This window comes from Engystomops pustulosus, chromosome 6 (assembly GCF_040894005.1).
Source record: "Engystomops pustulosus chromosome 6, aEngPut4.maternal, whole genome shotgun sequence".
NCBI classification, from domain to species: Eukaryota; Metazoa; Chordata; class Amphibia; order Anura; family Leptodactylidae; genus Engystomops; species Engystomops pustulosus.
In genome coordinates, this window is record NC_092416.1 from 89,668,355 (window position 1) to 89,692,749 (window position 24,395).

The following is a 24,395-nucleotide window of genomic DNA, read 5'->3' on the forward strand; positions in this document are numbered from 1 at the left end:
CACAGAGTTCTGTCCCCAGCTGTATTCTAAGTCCGTGACACAGCACACTTTGTGTTCAGTAATCAGAACTAGTGTGTGGCAGCCCTAAGCAGCACATATTTTCCTTACTTTCTTGGAATAATGAATCTGTGTCATTTCCCCGTCTTCTTCTATAGGAATCCATTGAAGTAGCACATCTGATGCCTGGAAGAAAAAAATTAAGATACACACCTTTTAAACTATTTAAGTAACTGTGTGATGATGCCTTTTTATGGTAACAGAAAATAAACCAATTCTGTATACTGAATGTAATATACAGTAGACTTTTTAAAATAATCTATGGAAATCTGTTTTTTGTACTGTAGCCTACTATAATATCTTTTGCTACCCCTAATTTATATGTGGATACCAATAAATTAGATCAGATAATGATTTTTACATACGATTATTAAAAAGTCTACAGGCTATGAGATGCAGTATTCTTAAAAATATCCAGTGAACAGTGCCAGAAACTATATTCAATCTTTCATTCATCAGTATTTCTTCATTTTGACATTGGGAATAATCTGGAGCACAAATGTTATATATAGAAAAATATAAAGTGTGCATATAATAAAAGGTGATCTACCGAAATCCATTTCTAGAAATATTCTAATCTTGTCACTGTGTCTAGATACATCTGCTCACAACTTAAACAGTCCGACTGTGGAGCAGCACAGCGAGTATAATGGATCAAGTCCAATGGTGGGTGCACGACTCCAACAAACCCGACCCACCGGTTTGTAAGGTCAGATATCCAAAAAAATTGCAATGAGGCAGCACTCCAGTAAGTATAAAGGTGATCTTTATTCACCCATGCTTGATAATGGCTCTATGGATGAACTGAAACGTTGCACCTTATTTTGCCATGGGTGAATAAAGATCACCTTTATACTTACTGGAGTGCTGCCTCATTGCATTTTTTTGGATAATTGATCACAACTTAAAGGGGTTTTCCCATAATTAATAATTATCCCCTATCCACAGAATAGGGAATAAATGTCAGATTCTATTGCCTAGAGCCCATCCACATACACAAGCTCCTCTTAGCTGACCTGTGATACTGACTTCTGATATGGATTAGATTGTACTGCATGACCCCCAGAAATCAGCTCACATTAGAAAAAGTGACCACCTCTGCCCTGCTTATAGGGTTAGGTCCTCAAAGCAGTCATTCATTTTTTAGGATAGATACTTCAGGAGAATTTCACAACAGATACCTCCAAAAGCCACCAGGGGGTAAATGCATAGGATACACTGTCTGGTGAATGGTGCTAATGGAGAAGACATATGTAACAGGCACTTTTACTAAACATATGTCAAAATTATACTGTAAAGGTGGTGACCCTATATAACCATAGGGCTAACTGCACATGAACATGCCAATTCCTCGTTGTAAAAAAAATAGTGTTTTTAATCTGTTTTTCAAGGCCGATTTGCTTCAGCCGTTTTCCATGGATCCTCATAAACTACAGTCAGAGATCTGTTAAAAAACGGTTCTGACTAGAACATACTCTATTCTTAAAAGGATGGGTCTTAGGATCTGTCAAAAGAACAGGTATCAACACTTATTAGTTAAAAAGGTATTGAATTTAGTGAATCCTTTGTCAGCCGTTCAAAAAACAGTGCATCTTGCTCTAAGGGTGCAGTCACACATGGTGTTTAATGCATGGATTTTAAAATGTATTGCAACAGTTGAAGAGATTTGCATTATGGCCATCAGATGGCAAGAGCAATACAAAGACACATTATTTACCTTTTCTATAAGACGGATAACCCCTGGAATCATAGAATCCTGATCATTCTGCCTTTTCGCACTGGTATGTAGGAAGACTCCATGTTTTTCAAACACAATCTGAAAGAGGGTAAAAAATTTTTTTTGGAGAACTTGTTACGGAAGAAGGACACACCAATGGCTAATCCCTATACTTTACATTGCAGCTATGCCAGAAAATTTTGTATATGAAGAAAAACTGTACCTTACAAACAACTATGTCTATAAGGTATTATTAAGTCTCTTTTACTAACAAACATGAACCATTATGGAATTTTTCTAACAAATATCATCTATTAATAAGGGTATGGGTGCTTTCACACCATGTGTTGCGTCTCGTTTTTTTATGCATTTTTGACGCATTCAAAAGTCTTTTTCCAGCCTTGATCACATGATAAGGTTATATTGTGTTTTGGCAGATGCAGTGGAAACGCAAGGTAACTTCAGCATGTGATCAAGGCTGAAGCCTTTGCAATGTGTGAAAAAACGCTTCAAAAAACGCGATGCAAGGCATTGGGGCACATTTACTTACCTGTCCACGATGCGATCCCTGATCTGGAATGTCCGACGATCATGGATTGTGCCTGGATTCACTACGAGCGTGCACCGGATAACCTCCATGTGTCGCTCCCCGCTCAGGTCCACTGGAGTTCGCCTTCTTCTTCCCGGTGTATGCAAGTGCATGGCTTGCGACACAATTTAAATGTTAAATCCCGCGTTTAGTCAGAATCGGTCAGATCGTCCGACGCCACACAAACACCTCCCCTCCAAAAAACCCCCCTGCTAAATGTGGCACAAAACGGAAATCGACTTAATATCGGACAAAAGTGCGGTCCGCAGACCCTTAGTAAATAGGCCCCATTATGTGAAATCTCCCTCTATCAAATCACAGGCTAAGGAGGATGTAGAGAACAGCTGGAACTGGGGTGTCAGTGATCATAGCAGCCAGACATTACTTTCACATGAGTGAAATATTTATACATTTATAGGAAATGCTTTTTCAGGACCTGTACCCAATAGCAGACATTAGGGAAGCTATTAGGATCTCTGACCTAATCCCTGCCACCTTTCCTGCAGTGATCTGAACACCACTTCACACTAAGACCTGGCTTCAGTGCCAGGACAGGACACATTTGATCTTCAGTATAGACTGCCCTTAAGTGACCAATGCCTAATGCAGAGAGAATCTTAGATTACATGGCCATCAATGCAACATTTCCACTGACTCATAAAATGCTAAAGATTGTTCTTATCTGCTGTGGTGCAGTGTTTTCATTTCTTTTCTTTCACAAAATCTACCATATAGAAATATGCCTGCGTGGATAAGAAGTGCAGGGGCACAGGCTATAAAGTGACATAAGATAACACCCTGTAGATCACAAGACACCAGATCACCTGATGACAAGTAGCTGCCAACAACCGCCTCATCGCCATCTAGCGGTGCATCACGTCATCACACCATTGCCAGCTAGTACAGAGGCGGGTGTAGCTCACGGCACTGAGCCCTGTACTAAGCGCTCCTCGTTACCGAGCAGCCACGGGTCCACATACTCGAATCCGAATCCAAGAACTCACCTTGTATGCATCAGACTCCATGACCAGACTCTCCAAAACTTCCGCGTTCATGGCGTCACTTCCGGCCCTGTGACAGGTCACCACCCTCATGCTAGACAGTTGCCATAGGGACGGCCTTGCCTCTTAGACGCTTTTCAGGCAGTTCGTGAAGAAAAACTACGCAGTAAAAGGAAGGATATGTATGTATACAACAGTGCAAAGACAATGGGGAGACTTGCCAGAAGTGTCTAAGAGCAAAACTGGTCCGGATACTCACAGCAACCAGTCACAGCTAATATGTTAATAATTTCAATGTTTTACTTTAAATTTGGTTTCTAGAGAAGAATATGCAAATACACTTTCAGGGATAAGAAGAGGGTATTAGTTATTTTAATTTATTTTATATATGCTGTTCTTGAGGCGTTGATTTAAATTTTTACATTTAAAAAAATAATAATAACTATTTTTTTACAACTATTAAAGGCCATCTGGGGTACTTTCAACCTAAGGGATCTGATTGTTTATACTGCTGTATATGCTGCTGATCTGTATTGCCATGTCTCCTGCAGACCGTTATAAATCAGACTTCATGAGACTATGAGACTCCAGGCTGTCATGTCAAGTGATCAGTGCCTTCCGATGTCATGGTCAGGTCATCTGAAATATGACTTATCTCTGGCAAAAAGTGACTCTTTTCTGCTTAATCATAATTATATTTATACTTAAAAGGAAGATATTTCAAATAAAAGGGGTAATCCAAAAGCCCCAGCACACCCTTTTATCTCAGAAACTAACGTGAAAAGTACAAATCCAAATAACCCATCAAGTAATGGGTGTGGGGCGCTATATTTTATGCTACGTCTGGAAAATCAAATTGAAAGTTGCCAAATTGGATCAAAGGGCAGCTTTTTCCAATGAGAAGGGGGTCCTGTGGAATATTAAAGAAGACCAGAATTGTTTTGATTAACACAATCAGATTTGTAATCAAGACATAGTGGCCCAGATATATAAATACACACATATATATATATATATATATATATATATATATAATATGGTGCACTGTGTATTAGCTTTCTTTGCACTTGCTTTGTTGCAGCACGTTATTTAACAGTGGTGCACACTCCTGTTGATCTGGTCAGTTTTCTGGCTGTGCAAACAGTTGCACCTATTTTTTCCTTGGTGCACTTTGCTTCGTACTGTTGGGACATAATTGTGGCTCATCTCAGTAATAAATGTGACGTAAACTAGGAGCGTGCACCACCACACCCCTTTAAGTGCACACAATTAAAACGTGTTAGACAAAATGCAGTTGTGACACAATTGTGGCTCACATACACAATAAATACATGTACAAGCTCCAAAGACAATTGTTTTTATGCAAATGTGGATGGCAAAAAGCAGACACAATAATATATCTGGACAATCTATTGTAGTTCAAAACTTGGAAACATAAAAAAGTTGCACCAACAGGGAAATTTTGATACCTGTGATTTGATATGTTTCATTTGTCATGGTGCTGAACAAATGATGCCCAAAATTTAAAATTGTGTAGATGAGCCTGAAGGGATCAGGGAGGCATTACCAGAGTGCTGCAGCTTCACAGTGTCTTTCCCTACCCTTTTCTCCCTTCATACTTCCACCTCCCTCTGTCTTATGTAATCTCACTGGAGCAGAGAGAGTTTCAGTACACAATGGGAGGCGGAAGTGCCTGTGAATATGCAGGATGGAGGGGCTCTGGTAACACCCCCCAGAGCCCTTTAGGCTCATTAGCACAATTTTAACAGTTGATTTTAGAGTGAAGGAGGCCATAAATTAGAAATGATGGTAGATTTAATTTGGAGTTAGTTCATAAATATATAAACAGCCAGACATAGTGTTAAACTGATTACTATCCCATTGAAAGATTTATACAGGACACTGATGACAAGGGGGCTTGGATATTGTTATGGATATGTCCCTTGACTTTCTGGCTGCCTGTCTCGGCAGTAGGTGACAGCCGGATATCTCTGCAGATGTAATGTAGCATCTACACTCACCGGCCACTTTATTGGGTACACCTGTCCACTTAATTTCTAATCAGCCAATCACATGGCGGCAACTCAGTGCATTTAGGCATGTAGACATGGTCAAGTCAATCTCCTGCAGTTCAAACCGAGCATCAGTATGGGGAAGAAAGGTGATTTGAGTGCCTTTGAACGTGGCATGGTTGTTGGTGCCAGAAGGGCTGGTCTGAGTATTTCAGAAACTGCTGATCTACTGGGATTTTCACGCACAACCATATCTAGGGTTTACAGAGAATGGTCCGAAAAAGAAAAAACATCCAGTGAGCGGCAGTTCTGTGGGCGGAAATGCCTTGTTGATGCCAGAGGTCAGAGGAGAATGGGCAGACTGGTTCGAGCTGATAGAAAGGCAACAGTGACTCAAATCGCCACCCGTTACAACCAAGGTAGGCAGAAGAGCATCTCTGAACGCACAGTATGTCGAACTTTGAGGCAGATGGGCTACAGCAGCAGAAGACCACACTAGGTGCCACTCCTTTCAGCTAAGAACAGGAAACTGAGGCTACAATTTGCACAAGCTCATCGAAATTGGACAGAAGAAGATTGGAAAAACGTTGCCTCGTCTGATGAGTCTCGATTTCTGCTGTGACATTCGGATGGTAGGGTCAGAATTTGGCGTCAACAACATGAAAGCATGGATCCATCCTGCCTTGTATCAACGGTTCAGGCTGGTGGTGGTGGTGTCATGGTGTGGGGAATATTTTCTTGGCACTCTTTGGGCCCCTTGGTACCAATTGAGCATCATTGCAACGCCACATCCTACCCGAGTATTGTTGCTGACCATGTCCATCCCTTTATGACCACAATGTACCCAACATCTGATGGCTACTTTCAGCAGGATAATGCGCCATGTCATAAAGCTGGAATCATCTCAGACTGGTTTCTTGAACATGACAATGAGTTCACTGTACTCAAATGGCCTCCACAGTCACCAGATCTCAATCCAATAGAGCATCTTTGGGATGTGGTGGAACGGGAGATTCGCATCATGGATGTGCAGCCGACAAATCTGCGACAACTGTGTGATGCCATCATGTCAATATGGACCAAAATCTCTGAGGAATGCTTCCAGCACCTTGTTGAATCTATGCCACGAAGAATTGAGGCAGTTCTGAAGGCAAAAGGGGGTCCAACCCGTTACTAGCATGGTGTACCTAATAAAGTGGCCGGTGAGTGTATATCTTTAATGGGTATCTCTGTGTACCCTGCTGTGCTGGGTGTCTCTGTACACCCTGCTGTGCTGTACCTCTGTATACCCTGCTGTGCTGTGTGTCTCTGTATACCTCAATTTTCTGTTTGTCTCTGTATACCCTGCTGTGCTCGGTGTCTCTGTACACCATGCTGTGCTGTGTGTCTCTGTATACCCTGCTGTGCTGTGTGTCTCTGTATACCTCGCTTTTCTGTTTGTCTCTGTATACCCTGCTGTGATGTGTGTCTCTGTATACCCTGCTTTGCCGTGTCTCTGTATACCCTGCTGTGCTGTGTGTCTGTATACCCTGCTGTGCTGGGTGTCTCTGTACACCCTGATGCCCTGTGTGTCTCTGTATACCCTGATGCCCTGTGTGTCTCTGTTCATCCTGATGTGCTGGGTGTCTCTGTATACCCTGATGCCCTGGGGGTCTCTGTTCACCCTGATGTGCTGGGTGTCTCTGTTCACCCTGATGTGCTGGTTGTCTATGTATACCCTGTTTTGCTGGGTGTCTCTGTATACCCTGTTTTGCTGGGTGTCTCTGTATACCCAGCACAGTGTCTCTGTATACCCTGCTGTGCTGGGCGTCTCTCTATATACTGCTGTGTGTCTCTGTATACCCCGCTGTGTTGGGTGTCTCTGAATACCCTGCTGTGCTGGGTGTCTCTGCGTACCCTGATGTGCTTTGTGTCTCTGTGTACCCTGATGTGCTGGGTGTCTCTGTGTACCCTGATGTGCTGGGTGTCTCTGTGTACCCTGATGTGCTTTGTGTCTCTGTGTACCCTGAGGTGCTGGATGTCTCTGTGTACCCTGAGGTGCTGAATGTCTCTGTGTACCCTGATGTGCTGGGTGTCTCTGTGAACCCTGATGTGCTGGGTGTCTCTGTGTACCCTGATGTGCTGGGTGTCTCTGTGTACCCTGATGTGCTGGGTGTCTCTGTGAACCCTGATGTGCTGGGTGTTTCTCTGTACCCTGATGTGCTGAATGTCTCTGTGTGCCCTGATGTGCTGGGTGTCTCTGTGTACCCAGATGTGCTGAATGTCTCTGTGTACCCTGATGTGCTGGGTGTCTCTGTGTACCCTGATGTGCTGGGTGTCTCTGTGTACCCTGATGTGCAGTCTGTCCTCTGTCTCCAGTTCTGGGCACCTCATGAGCCAGTAACAGGAGAGCTCTCACTGATGAGTTATACTTGGATCCCATGCCCCTTTGTGTATAACCTGTCCCTCATGTAAAAACACAAGCAGCCCCGTGTGCAGCTGAGTTTCTCCTGTCATAGGACTGTACTATATCGGTGTCCTGAGGATTTGGACATATTTAAGTATAATGATATTTTGGCAGCTGTGATGTACTCCAAAAAGTAGTAAAGGCACATGGGCAACTTTTGTAAAAGAGGGGCCAACCCCTTTAAATAACATATCTAAGCATAGAAACTGATAAGGAAAGTTAAGAAGAGACTCATTCTGGTTATGATGCCGTCCTGTTTAATTAATTACCCTTCAATATGCTAATGACCCCTCTTGCTGACATGAAGTGTGAAAAAAAGAGATACCAGGACCTGCCTTCCATATGAAGAAAACCACATTATGAAGACCATCTGTGATTCTGTGACAAACCTCTCATCACTGAAGACCAAAGACTTCAATTTGATCACAAAAAAAACTTTGGTGTCTCATCTCATCATTTGTAGTCATATACTAGTAGATGGGACTGATATTATGTGGTTTATTTTTCCATTTTACCAGATTTCTTTGATTTCTTTTTTATGCGTTTTTGACACATTCCAAAGGCTCCAGTCTTGATCACATGCTGAGGTTACATTGCATTTTAGTAAATGCATTCAACACAATATAACCTTAGCATTTGATCAAGGCTGAAGCCTTTGGAATGCGTCAAAAACGCATCAAAAAAACGTTAAGTGCCACAGCATTCCACTAGTGTTGCGTTCATAACGCGATGCTAGCACACAGGGGGCAGCCCGAGGCATGAACGCATGCGTTTCTCTGAAAACGCATATGTGATCGTGCCAAGACCCACCCCCTGTGCTACCCCCGCGTTATGAACGCAACACTAGCGGAACGTGTGACCGCACCCTCAGTGTAACATACCACTTAACGGTTTTTTGATGTTTCAGCCTTGATCACATGTTAAGGTTCTATTGTGTTTCGAATGCATCTACTAAAATCTATGTAACCTCAGCATGTGATCAAGACTGAAGCCTTTGGAATGTGTCAAAAACGCATAAAAAAGAAATGAAAGAAATCAGGTAAAATGGAAAAATAAACCACATAAGTCATCTACTAGTATATGACTTAAAGGGGTATTCCAGGAATCAGCATAATTCATATACAAGTGGGCACTCAAAATATAAGCTAGTGTGTAATTAGTTGTTATTTAAAATTTTGCTCCCCTTAGCAGAAAATGCTGATGACATAGACTGTAATGAAGAATTAAAATGCTACTGGCCCTTTAATCAGTCCGTTAATTTCCTCCGCGCGGTCCGTTGCAGAAAAGAAGATGGCCGCTGGTCATATGTCCACATCACATGTCCTGTATCTGCCTGGGCAGGTCATGTGATCACCACTACGTTTGGCTGTAGTCGGTTGGTTGCAGTGCATCCAGTATGGTCAGTGTTGTGGTGATGGCAGTTACACATCATTACTATGGTAACAGAGCAAGAAAACCTGTTACATCATCACTGTTAGCAGAGCATAAGAGGGAGGAGGAGTTACTGAGAACTAAAGGATCATGGAACTTGTAGTTTCCAGTGGCGGCCATCTTAGTGATAACTCCACCTACTTTAGAGAGGCCATACATTTTGTAAATCATAAAATCATATTATTTTAGCTCCGTTTTGTGACTAATGACATTGAGTATTGTTGTATTCATTTATTTATATCATCAAGGGTTTTTGTGTCAGACGTTCATATTCCCGGAATACCCCTTTAACGGTCCGAATGATGGAACTGTCTCCTGTGCGGATAATTAAACACCAGATTGATGAGGGGGAGGAATAGAGGGTTTATTGGGGGTGGGTGGGGGTGTTTATTGTAATCCGTTTGATTTTTTGTACCTTGGGCCTTGTATGTCTTGTAAAATAATTTCAATAAAAAACGTTCTGATTAAAAATAATAGGGTCCCCAGTGATGCTGAGGCTGTTCCATTGATAGTAGGCCTAGAGCAGTGATGGCAAACCTTTTGGAGACCGAGTGCCCAAATTACAACAAAAACCCACGTATTTATTGAAAAGTGCCAACACAGCAATTTAAGCAGTAACTCTCTGTTCTACCACAAATTCAATAGAAGAAGACCTCCATCAATAAACTGCCCCTGCCCATACCATCTCACTCTTTCTACAGTCCGAAGAAGCCGAGGATGTGTTGCTTTGAAATAACACTTTGAGAGTGGCATCTACATTGCCTGTGCCTGCAGGTGAATTCTTTAAGTCATGTCACATGGTGAACATGGTGCTGGAGAAATGTGGCCTGGGTGCTCACAAAGAGGGGCCTGAATGCCACCTCTGGCACCCATGCCATAGGTTCGCCAACACTGGCCTAGAGGGAGGGTGATTTCCCTCAACCAGCACCACATGGACAAACTGCATTTAATAATCATCTGCAGTATCGTATACACCTCATTTTTCTCTTTATACTAGCTTAATTGAGTTTATTATCACACTTCACTTAGCGTAGGTCCGCAGACCTGAAAATAAATAAAAAATGAAGATATGCAATTATAAATCTGCAACACATTAATGGACAAAGGCCCATGCGTCTCTTTAGGTACCAAAAATACAGCATATAATAACTCCACCCCGGGGCCCCCATCAACTTTCTTCCTAGGGGGCCTCTCACCAGCAACAAAGGCAGCAGGGGGCCGTATCATCATTGGTGCTCTTGGAACGCTAGTAATGGGCCCCGGCCTGGAGCTCCAACAGCTCCAATGATGAGTTGGTTTTGGTATGTAATCAGTGGCATGCGCATCCATTGAACCTGCTTGCAAATGATTCTGCAGCTGCTAGAAAGGTATTAGGCTGGCAGCACATGTGGCGTTTTGAACCAGTTTTTTGGCCATTTTTAAGCAGTCCGTTAAAAACCCCATTTTTTAAAAAAGCATCCGTTTTTGAACAGTTTTACCAATTATCTTAATTAAAACGGGTCAAAAACGGATGCCTTTTTTAACGGACTGCTTAAAAACGGGTTCAAAACGCCACGTGTGCCGGCAGCCTCATACACACCTCTGCCATGAGTCCTCTTGAAGTCCTTAACAGGGTTGAGCCCTCTCTATAGCCCAGTGATGGCTAACCTATGACACGCGTGTCAGTGCTGACACGCGTAGCCATTTTCACTGACACGCGGCTGCCTGAGAGTTAAGTTTCATCCTACATGACCAGGTGCAGTAGCCGGGAGGCTGAGAGATTGCACTGAGCTTCCAGAACTCCACCCTCCTCCTCCCCCGGGCCGGCCCCTCCCCATGTGTGAGCTGTGCCTAGTGTCTCCAGTCAGCACAGGTATCGGCATGGGGCACAGCAGGAGAGCTGACCCGGCCATACACCCAGGAGGCTCCTCTGCAGCTCCTGATAGTTGTGGTGGGGGGTAAGATGACAGCACAGTCAGAGGTCACATCGCTGCTGCTTTGTGTGATGACCCAGCAGCTGCCACCCCTACACTGACCATCTCCACAACAGGGGCAAGGGAGGACAACCACTCTCATCATACATACAAGATATCATACTGTGAGTAATGTCAGTGACTGTATGATAGAAGACAGTCATCAGGGCTTGTGTGTCAGTTTTGTGATGTACAAGCTCTGAAATAATCGCAATGCTTTGCAAATCGCCAGACAGGGCATGAGGGAGATACAGACAGCGGCGCCTGCGCCCTCGCTATAACCTATGAACTTTCATGACTGAAAGGTTGCAGGTTACTAAGCATTTCCACACCTGTCTGATTGTAACTGATCTATTACAATGTGTGATCTGCACATAGTAATAGATGATTGGGAAAATCCCCATATACTGTCATACTGTAGTATGGTAGTACATGATAGGATCAATCAGACAACCTACAGTTAAAGTACCCTAGAAGTTAAATAGTATACATATTTGTTATTTAAACTATAAATATTAAAAAATTATGTTTTTTTGTCAAGGTGACACACCACCCGAGTTATGCTCGTTTTTTTGGCGAATTTTGACACACCAGGCTCAAAAGGTTGCCCATCACTGCTATAGCCGGTATGTCTTTGCTGCATATAGCAGCAAACAGGTCACGTTCACACGTTTCACCAGCGTCGCATTCATAACGTGACGCCAGCGCACAGGGGACGGGGCTCGGGCCGATCGGAAACGCATGCGATTGATAACGCGATCGCATGCCTTTCTCTGGAAACGCATTTGCCATTGGCCCCAACCCCGCCCCCATGTGCACTAGGGTCGCGTTATGAATGCGAAGCTAGCAGAACGTGTGAACGTGCCTTTACAGGTAACACCCGCTAGCCCCGATCGCAGGTGTTATCCCGTCCATCGCCGCAGGCAGAGCTGCCGGCGGCTTCAAAAAGATGGCGGCTCATGGGTACCGCCATCTTGGTGAAAATGGTCATTCCCTGTGACGTCATCAGGGAGTGGCAATCGGGTGCAATGACAGCCTCGGGTCTTCCGAAAACTGCCATACTGTATTATGGCAATATATGGTAGGATCAATCAAACAACCTAGGGTTTTAGTACCCTAGAGGGTCTGAAAAACAGTATAAAAATAAATTTTAAAAAAGTTAAGAAATAAATAAACCGTAAAATTTGGAATCACCCCCTTTCCCTAGAACTGATATAAATAAACAGTAAAAATCATAAACATGTTAGGTATCGCCATGTCCAAAAAATGTCCTATCTATAAAATATAACAACGGTTAATCTCAGCGTTTAACCACATAATGGAAAATAGCGCAAAAAATGGCACTTTTTCGGTGGCACTGTTCCAGTGCTCAGTCGGACAGATTTAACATGCAAAGTCTGTGATAAAGGTGCACCAAAAAAATGTTGATTAACTCTGTTGGGGCAGTGCAGGGGAGCGCCAGATTCATGATTTCACGTGTTCTTAATAAATCTGGTGGTGAGCATTAAACACGGGCAGAGCACTTGTAGTGCAGTTTCCTAGATTCTTAGTAAATGTGGCACATAGGGGGACATTTACTATGGCGTTTCCGCCAGTTTTGTGGCGCTCTCACCACATGTTCTGCTCTCAGACCTATTTATTAGCTGGCGGCGCCAGAAAAAATGCCTTTTTCCGTCTGCTCCGACTCTTCTCCGAAAAGGGGCGTGGCTTTGGCGGAGTGGAAACTCAGACACAATTAATATGTGTCGCAGCCCTTTTTGGGCGCTGTAAACTGGCGGAAAGTAGACCAAAAGAAAACTGGTCTAGCAGGGACTGTTGGACACATTTCTGGTGCTCGGGACAGATTTTGGTCCCGGGACAGAAAATGGTCTCGGCGCCAGAAATGTCTCTGCACAGCTCTACAATATTAAATGTGTGTCTTCTTTCTGAGAGCAGGTCGGTAACAAAGCCAATGCAGACACCGACACTTTAAGTAAATGTCCCCCATAGTGTTTGGTAATTTTTATATAGTAGTATACATCAGCATGTGGTACGAGTAGTTTGTATAAAATTATTCTTTTCAATCCATGTGATGCATTAGGCCGCAGTCACAGATGCCATTTGGATGCTTTTGTACTGCACTTTTAGGCCGCGGTCACACGTTCCGCTAGCATTGTGCTCATAACGTGACACTAGCACAGGGGGCAGGCCTTGGCACGATCACATATGCGTTTCCAGGGAAAGACATGCGATCGATAACCAGGTCGTGGTGTGTTGCATTTAAACAATGCAAGACACTGGGCCTGGTTACCGATCGCATGTGTTTCCCTGGAAACGTATGGCCGCGGTCACACGCACCACTAGGCGTTCGTTCATAACGCAACGCTAGCGCACAGGGGGAAGTCCCCGGGCCGAATGCACGTGAGTTTTCAGAGAAACGCATGCAATCGGCTTATCAATCGCATGCGTTTCCCTTGAACGCAAGTGCGTTCGGGCCAAGGACCACTCCCTGTGCGCTAGTGTCGCGTTATGAATGGACGCCTAGCACTACGTGTGACCACGGCATATATGTGATCGGGCCAAGGCCCGTCCCCTGTGCGCCAATGTCGGGGAGCCAGATATTAGGTTTCTGTGAATGTACGCTCAGAGCGCCTTCCCAAGTGGCGTTTTTCTTTCTTTTTTAACCCATTAACGACTTGGCCTTTTTTAGTTTTTTCACTTCCATTTTTTACTCACTGCCTTCAAAAATCTATAACTTTTTTATTTTTCCACATAAAGAGCTCTGTGACGGCTTATTTTCTGCGTAACAAATTGCACTTTGTAGTGATGGTATTTAATATTCCATGCCATGTACTGGGAAGCGGGAACCAAATGCAGTGAAAATGGTGAAAAAACACAGTTGCGACGTTTTCTTGTGGGCTTGGATTTTACAGCTTTCACTGTGCGCACCAAATGACATGTCTACTTTATCCTTTGGGTCGGTACGATTACGTGGATACCAAATTTGTATAGGTTTTATAATGGTTTCATACATTTAAAAAAATTAAAACCTCCTGTACAAAAATTTTTTTTGGGGGGGAGGGATTTTGCCGTCTTCTGGCGCCAATAACTTTTTCATACTTTGGTGTACGGAGCTGTGGGTGGTGTCATTTTTTGCGACTTTTGATGGCATTTTCATTGCTATAATTTTTAGGACTGTACGGCCTTTTGATCACTTTTTATTTAATTTTCTTATGTTTTTCAAAATGGCAAAAAAATGCCATTTTCGACTTTGGCGCTATTTTCCGTTACGGGGTTAAACGCAGTGAAAAACCGTTATTATATTTTGATAGATCGGGCATTTTCGGACGTGGAAATACCTAATGTGTTTATGATTTTTACTGTTTATTAATATTTATATCAGTTCTAGGGAAAGGGGGGTGATTTGAATTTTTAGGTTTTTTTATTATAATTTTTTTTTTTTTTACCTTTTTTATATTTTTACTTTTACTATTTTTTAGACTCCCTAGGGTACTTTAACCCTAGGTTGTCTTATCGATCCTACCATATACTGCCATACTGCAATATGGCAGTATATGGGGATTTTACTCCTCATTCACTACAATGTGCTGATAGCACATTGTGGTGAATAGGTTAAAACGTGACAGCTTCGGGCCATCGTGAGACCTGAAGCTGTCATGGCAACGGATCGCCGCTCCCCGTGACTTCATCGGGGAACGACGATCCACGGGAAGATGGCGGCGCCCACGCGCTGCCATCTTTTTGAAGCCGCCGGCAGCATTGCAGCAAAGATTTACCGGCTATGGAGAGGGCTCGGCCCGCAAGCCCTCTCCATGCAACGGGAACCGGCGAGCGCCGTACTAGAACGGCACACGTCAGGAAGGGGTTAAATGCATCCAAAACGAAAGTGGGAGGGGGTTTGGCCAAAACGCATGTGTTTGCAATGAAACGCATGCATTTAATTGGAAACGCATGCGTTTCAGACAGACCTCCCTCCCACTTTTGCATTGGATGTGTTTAAAAAAGAAAGAAAAACGCTACGTGGGAGCGTACATTCACAGGAACCTAATATCCAGCTCCCTGATGCTGTAGCACAGGGGGCGGGCCTTGGCCCGATCACATATATGCCGCGGTCACGCGTATTGCTAGGCGTTCGTTCATAACTCAATAAAAATGCCATGTGGGAAGGGGCCCTTAGGATGACACCACACATGGCGTTTTTGAACCCGTTTTTGGTCCGTTTATAAGCAGTCTGTCCAAAAACATGCGTTTTTTGAAAATGCATTAGTTTTTGAACAGTTTTGATTAAGATAATTGGTAAAACCTGTAAAAAACTGATGCGTTTTTTAACGGACTGCTTAAATACGGACCAAAAAAGGGGTTAAAACGCCATGTGTGGCATCGCCCTTAGGGCGCGTTTCCGGCTTTCCCGGGAAGCGCATATGCGATCGACCCGAGCCCCACCCGCTATGCGTCGTGTTATGAACGCAACACTAGTGGAAGTGTGAACGCGCCCTTGGGGCGCTGTCCCACATTGCGTTTTGGCTGCGTTTGTAAACGCAAACTAATGCAAAACATGGCCGGTTCGTTCCCGATTATCGTTACCATACCATAGAAACGCCGATGCGATCAGGCTGCGGCCCACCCCGGTGGGTGCAGTTTGGTCTGCTTGTAAACGCAGCCAAAACTCTATATGGGACAGCGCCTTGAGTGTGATGGCAGACGTGCCGGTGTTTTATGTTAATTTAATGCAAAACAATGACGGCTCGTTCCCGATCGCAGGCGTTTCCATAGAAACACTGATGCGATCCGGCCGCGGGCCACGGCTTTGTCTGCGTTTTCAAACTCAGACAAAGTGGTGCGTGTTGCACCAGCCTCATTTGGACATCCAAAACCACATCCAAAAACTGAACGTGTGAATGCACCCACAGGCCAGTTTTGTTTTTAAAAGCATCCAAAATGCAAGTGAGAAGGGGATTTTTCCTGAAACGCATTTTGGCCAAACCCACTTGCGTTTTAAAAACGCAACGAAAATGGCATGTAGGAAAGCGGTTTACAGGGCGCATTCACACAATGTGTTGTGTGGCATTTTTTGATGCGTTTTTGACCCATTGCAAAGGCTTCAGCCTGGCATCTGCTAAAACGCAATGTAACCTGAGGGCGCGTTCACACGTTGCGTTTTCATTGCGTTTGAAACGCATTACAACGGCTGAGAGGTGATTTGCCTAATTACATTAATGTTTACATTTGTTAACCCATGTGTTAACATCACGTTTACAATGTGTTTTGTAAACTGAAACGTTTACAGTAATGTAATTTGGCAAATCACCTCATCTCAGCTGTCCTAACGTGTGAACGCACCCTTGGCATGAGATCAAGGATTGTGCCTAAAAATGCAACGCATCGTGTGAATGCGCCGTGTGATTTGAAATGCACTGCAAACACATAAAAACACGTGTTTTCATAGGATGTGTTTTGCAAGATTGCATTAGGAATGCAATTCAAACATGGCCTTCTGTTTGTTATTGAATTTGCAGTTTTCTCCTCAGGTGTCTCGTTGTAGCTTACTTGTTGATTAGTAAACCTCTGTCTACAATGTTGGCAGCTTACGCAGCCCCATGAGTATATTCAGCATTATTATACACTACGCACTTTTCACAACACGTGTCCTATGGGACCGTCTGGATCTATAATAGCGAACTGCGCTATGAAATAAACAAACTAAGGGGCGTGGCCCCTGTCACCAGCCTCCTACAGTGAGAAGACGTACTCTGACAGGCGCCATCTTGATTAAGGGCAAATGACTAGCACAGTAAACGACTTTTTCAGAGCTATTGTGACTACACGACTTGACACACTCCAAAAACGATGTGGAGTGACTTCTTAGGAGTATTTTAGCCTGTACTTGTGTCACTAAGGTTCCTACTGTAGCGTCTAAAAATGCAGGTGCCATTTTTGTCACTGGTACATGAGGTGAGGGGCGTAAATTTGGTGAAAAGAGGCGTGGTTTTGAGCTATAAAGAGTGGTGGGCGGGCAGGGGGAATAGGTCGGTGGTGACGCTTCTGGTTGTGCGACCCTTGGGGTTCTGGTTTGGATCTGCTGCAGGTAACAGGCGTGTGCTACTCGTTCTCTCTTGGGTTTTCAAGTTGTTCATGCTTGTCCTCTCGTTATACCCCTGTATATCAGTGACCGCCTCCCTCTACATACAGATTCAACGGCTACTCTGTAGTCATCTCGTCTACTGCTGTTCACAAGCTCGTGAGAACTACAAATACCAGCATTCCTAGCCAGACAGTTGTTATATAGAGCATGATGGGACTTGTAGTGTTTCCTGTTTTTGTGACTTGCAAGTTTACACTGCTAGTTCCTGCAAGTCTGTGTTGCTGCAGAACCTTTAAAGGGCCCCCGTCCTAATGTCAACAGCTTATAGTAATGCATCGCCTGATCACCCACATCTCTGCATGTTACCCGCTCGCTAATCCACTGAAGACTAGTACAGGCTGGTAAAGGGGAGCATTTGTCTAAGAGGTGTGCAATGGCAGCTTATATTGTGTATGAAGGCTAATGTTCTGTTACATCTATGTTCAGTGCCAGGAAGGAGAGGGGTCAGAAAGCAGTTGGTACAAACCAAAATGTTAGGTTGCTAAATTTGTGTTGGCCTTCCTTCAATTATTCTTCTTAATATTTCAGAAAATACTTGTACATTATACGATTTTCCAATATACCTTCTGTATTAATTACAAATGGTTGTCTACATCTCTTGCTTTCATGCTATGTGTCCATAGTCACACAGGTGCATGGCTTGAGTAATCTGAGCTGTGCACCTGTGTGATATCACAGGATCATGGATGGGTTTCTGTCCACTTGAAGGAAATAATTAGCTTCCTATAGAATAAGTGTGGAGGATTTGATAACTTACAATTATTAAAACATTTGCTGGAGTTTAGACTCAAACTATAGCCCCTTTATACTAAATGGCATACTTGGGTGGTCATTGAAGTAGTAGGACCCATAAAGATGCCATCTCTTCACTGCTACTGCATTATGGAAGGGTGTTGACAATGTTTGTTTCAAAGGCACTCTGTAACCAGGCCTGTGACCGTAAACCAGCAGTATGGCTTTATGTAATCTTAATCCCAGCTGTTCTTCAGTTTAGGAGTTTGACATTTCCTATGTAGGAAAAGCTAAATTTATAGGTTGTGTTCCCACTCAAGCTTTAAGTCCAAAGCAAGAGTGGCATAAACAAAAAGGGCCAGTTTATGTAATCGCCCATAATCCACACCTGCTTTTGGCTTCAAACTGCATCAGGAAACCTGAACTTGTGAACAGAACCTTAGGAAATCATGGCTCATCTTTCATGCACATTCCACTATTGAAGCAGAGTGTACACCAGCAATCCAGGGCTCATCTGCTACAGGTTAAAAACCTGATTAATTTGGGATAGTGTTGAAATTGATACTTTATAGGATTTCTTTTCACACGAAGTTATTCCTGCTATACTATGCTGTCCACAGATCAGACTGAATTTTTGATTTCATCTTATCTTTAACACCAATGCTGAATAGGGCATTACCTAGCTTGCCCCTAGATCTTCATTTTAATAAAAAAAAGCGCTTTAACATGTGGGTTTTTATTTTCTTCTTAGGCTACAAACATCTCACAATGACTGACATGGCTGATAACCACAAGGAGGCCTGGCAGGCTGTAGTCAATGCTACTGAGAAGTATCAGAGGCTGACTGGCAATGAAATTGTGCTCCTCTCGGCATTCAAGTCTAAGATACACAAAACCTACTCTTACACTGTTAGTGGAAGTGGTTTGCTGCTGGAGGCCACTCAAAGATATTTTGATGACATTACTATAATGCACAAAACCACTGCTTTTACTAGCCCCATGGCCATCAACAAGACGACCAAAGAGACAGCTGGCGTCAGGCAGAACTCTTACTCCAAGAGCTACCCTTCTATATATGGCAAAGAAGGCTTTTCTGTACATGAGGACAATGAAAGGGCTAAGCTTGGGCCTCAAAGCCAGGTGCCTGACCAGCTCCCACATATCACTGCCCCTGAAGAGGACTATGACTACAAGGAAAGCAATTTGCAAAAGACTACTGACAATAATCCTAGTGATGCCACAGGTGAGCTGGGCATACCTGGGGCCAGATTCTCCCTGGCAGCAAACTGCCAGATGTTTGTATTCTCCAACTATTGTAACTACTGCTTGACAGAAATGCAGACAGTGCGTGTGTTTAGAGACAAGATTCTCAGATGATAATATGCTCCTTCTCAGGGTTGTGAATTCATAAACTGTATAATATCTTTAAAGGCCTGGTCATCGGTGGGGTTTCCCAATCACCCAAAGTGCTGTGAGTGATGTGACCATAAGATGATTCATTAAAGTTAACACTTTCCATTTTTCAGGCATCAGAGTTGGGTACAAACTCAAAACTGCTCATTGTAATCAAGCAAACAGGTCTATAGCAGTTGGTGCATCAGCCTGTAAGCTTTGGTCCTTTTAATCAAGGAAAAACTTTCTAGAGTGGTTATTAAGAAGCTTTAACAAAACCAATATCTTCTGGTAACTTCTCCTTTTTGGAAATCTACATTGGAGTCATAGGAGCAACGTTTGTAGGTGTAGTTACAACAGGAGTTAATACTTGTAAAATCTATATCCTAAGTTTGTCACAGGTTAAGTCCCTATATCAACCCTCTTGCACACCTAGTTAATTATGCCCAATTCTTTATATTGAGGCTCACAATCTCAGAGGACACTCCAATAAGGGTGATGCCTCACATGGAGTTTTTAAGCAGTCCGTTGAAAACCAGATGCGATTTCAAAAATGCATGCTTTTTTTGGACGGACCGCTTGAAAACAGACAAAACGGGTTAAAACTCCATGTGGAGCATTACCGAATAGTGATTCTTAAAGGTAATTTGCCACGTGGTAGCATGCATGTGAAACCAAACATGCCTTTAGATTCCTGTAGTTATATGGGTGCAGGGTCTTATCTTGAGACGGGGAGCATAATTTTCACCCAAAAAGCCATTTTAAAATGATGCTAATGAAGCTCTGGTGCTCCTGTGGTCGTCTTGCAGGGTGTTGTCACACTTCACGTTTAACGCATGCATTTAAAAAGTCATTGCAACACCTGAAGAGCGATTTGCCTAAACAGCTGTTGACACTTGTGTTTACAAAACACAGCAATTAATGCATGCATTGACTGCTATTTAATTAGGCAAATAATCTCTTAAGCTGTTGCAATGCGTTTTTAAATGCAACATGTGACCTGGGCCCTCAGAGCTCTCTCATTAGACTGATTAAGCATGCCTCTGGTGTAAATGAGAGCTCAGGGCCCACCCTCCCTTTCCCCTTCCTAAGATCTGATGACATCACAACTGTAGCGCATGCACACTAGTCATGCTAACTGCACAGCCATGTTGGTGCAGCCACTACCCACAACTGGCACCCATGTGCTACATGTGATGTCACTGTCTCGGGAATGGGAAAAGTAGGGTGGGCTATGCAATCACTTACACCGGAGGCATGTATAATAGGTCTAATGGAAACTCCGTGGCCATGGGAGTGCTGGAGCTTTATTAGCAGAATTCTAAAATTGATTACCTAGTGACAGGGGAAAAGCTCGAAGCAAAGGGCCTTGGTTACAGGGGGAAACTACCACTTAGCACCACCCAGATTAACATCACAAGTGACGAGTCTGATTAGACCAGCAGTTCTGGTTAACCCCTTTAAACCTGGCAGTCACATGACCACCAAGTCTATTGAGGCTGTGGAAGCTCCCACTGTGCTCATCTATGCATCGGGCTACTTCAGATCAATGTGAAGGGAGAAACCACAACTCCCTTCTCGCTTGGGTCTCTGACACCCAGAGAAAAGTCCTTCTCCCCACTGCAGCAACGTCTTAAGATGTTGCTGCAGCCTCCGGACCTGTACCCGTTGATGTCTAAATTCAGCTGGCAGTCCAATCAGAGTTAAAGGAATTGTATTACTTTGTGTAATACACCATTGTGGTCCTACGCTAATTTTAATTTAATCTGTCCCTATGATTCTTATTGCTTGGCCATTTGTGCTTCAAAAGCAACTAATTTTTTTTTCTTCCCACAAGTCTTGTGTTGAACAACTTTTGCCTTGTTCGGCACAACCAGAAGTTCCTTTATGCACTTTGTGTAGCTGCAGCCAATGACACATCTTCACTCTGTGCTTTCAGCTGCTTCTACTCTAGAGGGTAACATATGATGGTTCTCTATAGCTTGCTGGAGAAGTCTCTAGAAAGTCTGCCCTTGAAACCATTAAAGGACATCTACCACCAGGATGAGATTGTATGCCTGAGGAGCTTCATTTACACCTGTGGCTCATTTACATACATTCTTGGTTATAGTCTTATTCTGCTTCTATCCCCTCCCCATCATGTCTACCAACATTCTAGTTGCTATCAGGGGTTGATACTAGTAGGCAGGGCCCCATAACAGACTTCTTAAAGGGGCTACCTTCCTGCATAAAATGTGTATAATACATCAGTGTATGTATATATTTAGTGCAGATCCTACATTCTGTGGCCACTGCTATCACTGTAGTTATATCCCTGCTGACTACATAGAAGATTTACTTGATAAAATCTCATTGAACTAGCTGCTGTGCATTTTCTTCAGGGAGCTCAAGGCATCATGGAAACTGAGGACAAATATGAAAGCAAGTGGGGGTTTTCCTTTGCTTTTGAGGAAACTTCTGGAGTGTTGAATGCCACATCATGGGAACTATTCTCATACTTTTCCCATTACTCTTGCTTTAAAATCTACCTCCATACTGTAGCTCCATTACCTCACTGTTCATTGAAGACTGTTTTGCAAGTATCTGCTTGAATAGTGGGCAGTTGCATGGCTGTAACTGGCTCCCCAACAAGCATATTGCTACAGTATAGGGGTATTATACTATAATATTTAGGGTTCCCTTATCCAACAATTGCTTTAATGTGGGGCATATTATGCATTAACAACTTCTGACTACAAAACTACACTTGGGCAATTTTTGTTTCTCTTCCCATCTTTCTGAGTTTGTGGTCTTGTTTAGTTCTCGCTTGACTAGTTCTGACACCTGAACCTGACTGTAGTTGCTTTCTCATTACTAGTCTCTAGATGGTGCTCTTGCATCAGCCTTTTCATCAATGCCTTGTACATAACATTGTTTCATACTTTCAGGACTGTTTGTGATGGATGAAGACTCAAATAGCCAAGACTGTGAACCTTTCTTTGAGTCTGACCAGGAAGAGAGTACAGATGGTGAGTGTTTAACTTTCTTTTTTTTTTTCATCAGTTAGAACAGAATGGAGTGTCAGCTGCTCCTTTCCGGCAAATGCTGAGATGTGTTGCAGGATATTATGTCGTATTTCTGGATAGTCTGTCCAGATGTTAACAGTAGCTAATTGTGATAAACCTATGGGCTGCTCAAGCCGGGGGCAGACATAATCTTCTCACAAGTCCCTTGAATGCAGCAAAGGTCTTCTTTGTAATTCCAAATTTCATCGTGATCCAATGCTGAACAGGGGCTTAAATCTATATGCCCACATCCCTCTAAACATGGTTATCTGATCCCTAATTGGAAATGGTTCAAATTCATGTGTCCTAGCAGCTGTAGTGCAGTGTGCCTTATGTTCTAATTCATCCAACAAATTTCCACCCTCCTTGCAGATGGGAGTCTGACTGAGGATGTTCCAGGTCATCCTCCACCCCAGCGCACTCCCCAGCAGTATGCAAAATCTCTCCCAGTCACTGTGCCAGTGTGGGGCTTCAAGGAGAAGAGACAGGATAATAAATCATCTGATGAAGAGGGTGGCAAGGTGAGGTCTTTAGTATTAAGTTACTGCAACAAGAGGTTCTAGTAAGCCTGGTCTTGGGCATCTCCTACTGCTCTTAATATGCAAATCTTTACAACTTTATCAGTTTTGTAGATCTTTCTGCTTTCATTTTATAGAAAGCTTTGTTGGTTTCTTCCAGTGAATAAAAATCAATGCATTCATGTGATGCTGCACTGCTTATTCTATTGCAGCTCTGTTTATAGTGAGCTGTGCACCCTTCACTTCACATGACAGGGCTGATTTCTATCCACTGGAAACTAGCAATGAAACTTCCTATAGGTTGAAAACGAGCAGATCTAAAAACCCCTACTGAAGTTGGTAACCTATTAAACTTGGTAATTGACCCTTGTGTCAGGCTTTCAGATGTGGTTATTAGAAAAATTTGAAGGCTATTAGTTAATTAAACATTCTATAGGGGGGTTAGGGGTGAAATTCCTTTCTATATTAAACTTAAATTCTTATCTGCAGTTTCCTTCACCTGACTTGGACAGAATTGCTGCTAGCATGAGGGCCTTGGCTCATGACACCACTCAACCGTTTGGCGACCTTCCTCGCCCACGACTGAACACCGGGGACTTCCAGATCAAGTACCGGAAGTATTAACAAGTGGCTTCATCTGACCTCTGGTCTGAACACTAAGGACTCCTTGATCAGCAGATGAAGCTTCATTTAATGCAACTACCCACCCATTAGGAGGCTGACTGGTTCCCTACCTGATGTGTGAAAATGAATTTTAATTTTTTTTTAAACCCTTTTATTTGGCCAGATTTAAAAGTTTTCATTCAATTTGATGCAAATTTTACTCCCAATTCATTTTTTAATTACACCTCAATAAAAAGAGGAATACATTGCATATTGGCTTCATGGCATTTATGGGAACCTCCTGATAATTTGACAAACTTCTGCTTTAATCTGACTTCTTATCCAGAATGTGGTTGCCCAGATCCTCCATAGCCTTATTGATACCATAAAAGGCTGTAATGGATGTGGCTTTATTATAAAACTTGTCCAGAAGTAAGAAAAGTGCCATGTCAGCAGGTTTGGTCTCTACTATTGGGCTCCTTTATACACATACATGGTTCACTGTCAGTGTAGGCAACCTTTGGTATACAATGGGAAGAAGTCTCTGGCTTCTAAGACCCAAGCTAAATTACCCTCAAAATTCAGTAAGATTACAAACCTGCACAGAACTTCCACTTGCCTCCAGAGTCTTATCCATCATTTGGGTGAGACTCTACGGCAGCCGTTGTGATGTCACTGCAGAGGCTGTATACAACGCAAACTACTGGTCAAGGTTGGCACCATGGACTTAAGAGGGGCAAAGTGTAAAAATTTAATCTA

General features: G+C 43.2%; 2 protein-coding genes across 5 annotated transcripts in view; one reads left to right on the forward strand and one right to left on the reverse strand.

Moving 5' to 3' along the window:
* TBC1D17 (TBC1 domain family member 17) overlaps positions 1-3,500 on the reverse strand; it is a 47,619-nt gene extending 44,119 nt beyond the window's left edge. The window contains exons 1-3 of one of the 2 annotated variants that reach the window (XM_072110325.1): positions 3,368-3,500; positions 1,775-1,873; positions 109-183 (exon numbers count right to left, since the gene is read on the reverse strand). In XM_072110325.1, coding sequence (XP_071966426.1) covers positions 109-183; positions 1,775-1,873; positions 3,368-3,457 — 264 coding nt within the window. In that variant the 5' untranslated portion in view covers positions 3,458-3,500. Of the gene's footprint in view, positions 1-108; positions 184-1,774; positions 1,874-3,187; positions 3,339-3,367 lie in introns of those variants that run through there. The other variant, XM_072110326.1, reaches the window with a different exon arrangement.
* A 415-nt stretch (positions 3,501-3,915) lies between these two features.
* AKT1S1 (AKT1 substrate 1) lies at positions 3,916-23,907 on the forward strand. Of its 3 annotated transcripts, none has more exons than XM_072110327.1 (5): positions 3,916-4,031; positions 18,831-19,322; positions 22,399-22,479; positions 22,888-23,036; positions 23,523-23,907. In XM_072110327.1, the coding sequence occupies exons 1-5, from the start codon at positions 3,944-3,946 to the stop codon at positions 23,655-23,657; spliced, it is 945 nt and encodes a 314-aa protein (XP_071966428.1). In that variant the 5' UTR covers positions 3,916-3,943; the 3' UTR covers positions 23,658-23,907. The 3 variants fall into 3 exon arrangements, with proteins under 3 accessions (XP_071966428.1, XP_071966430.1, XP_071966429.1); XM_072110329.1 differs by lacking the exon at positions 3,916-4,031 and adding an exon at positions 17,065-17,157; XM_072110328.1 differs by lacking the exon at positions 3,916-4,031 and adding an exon at positions 17,207-17,290.
* The last annotated feature ends 488 nt before the right edge of the window (positions 23,908-24,395 follow it).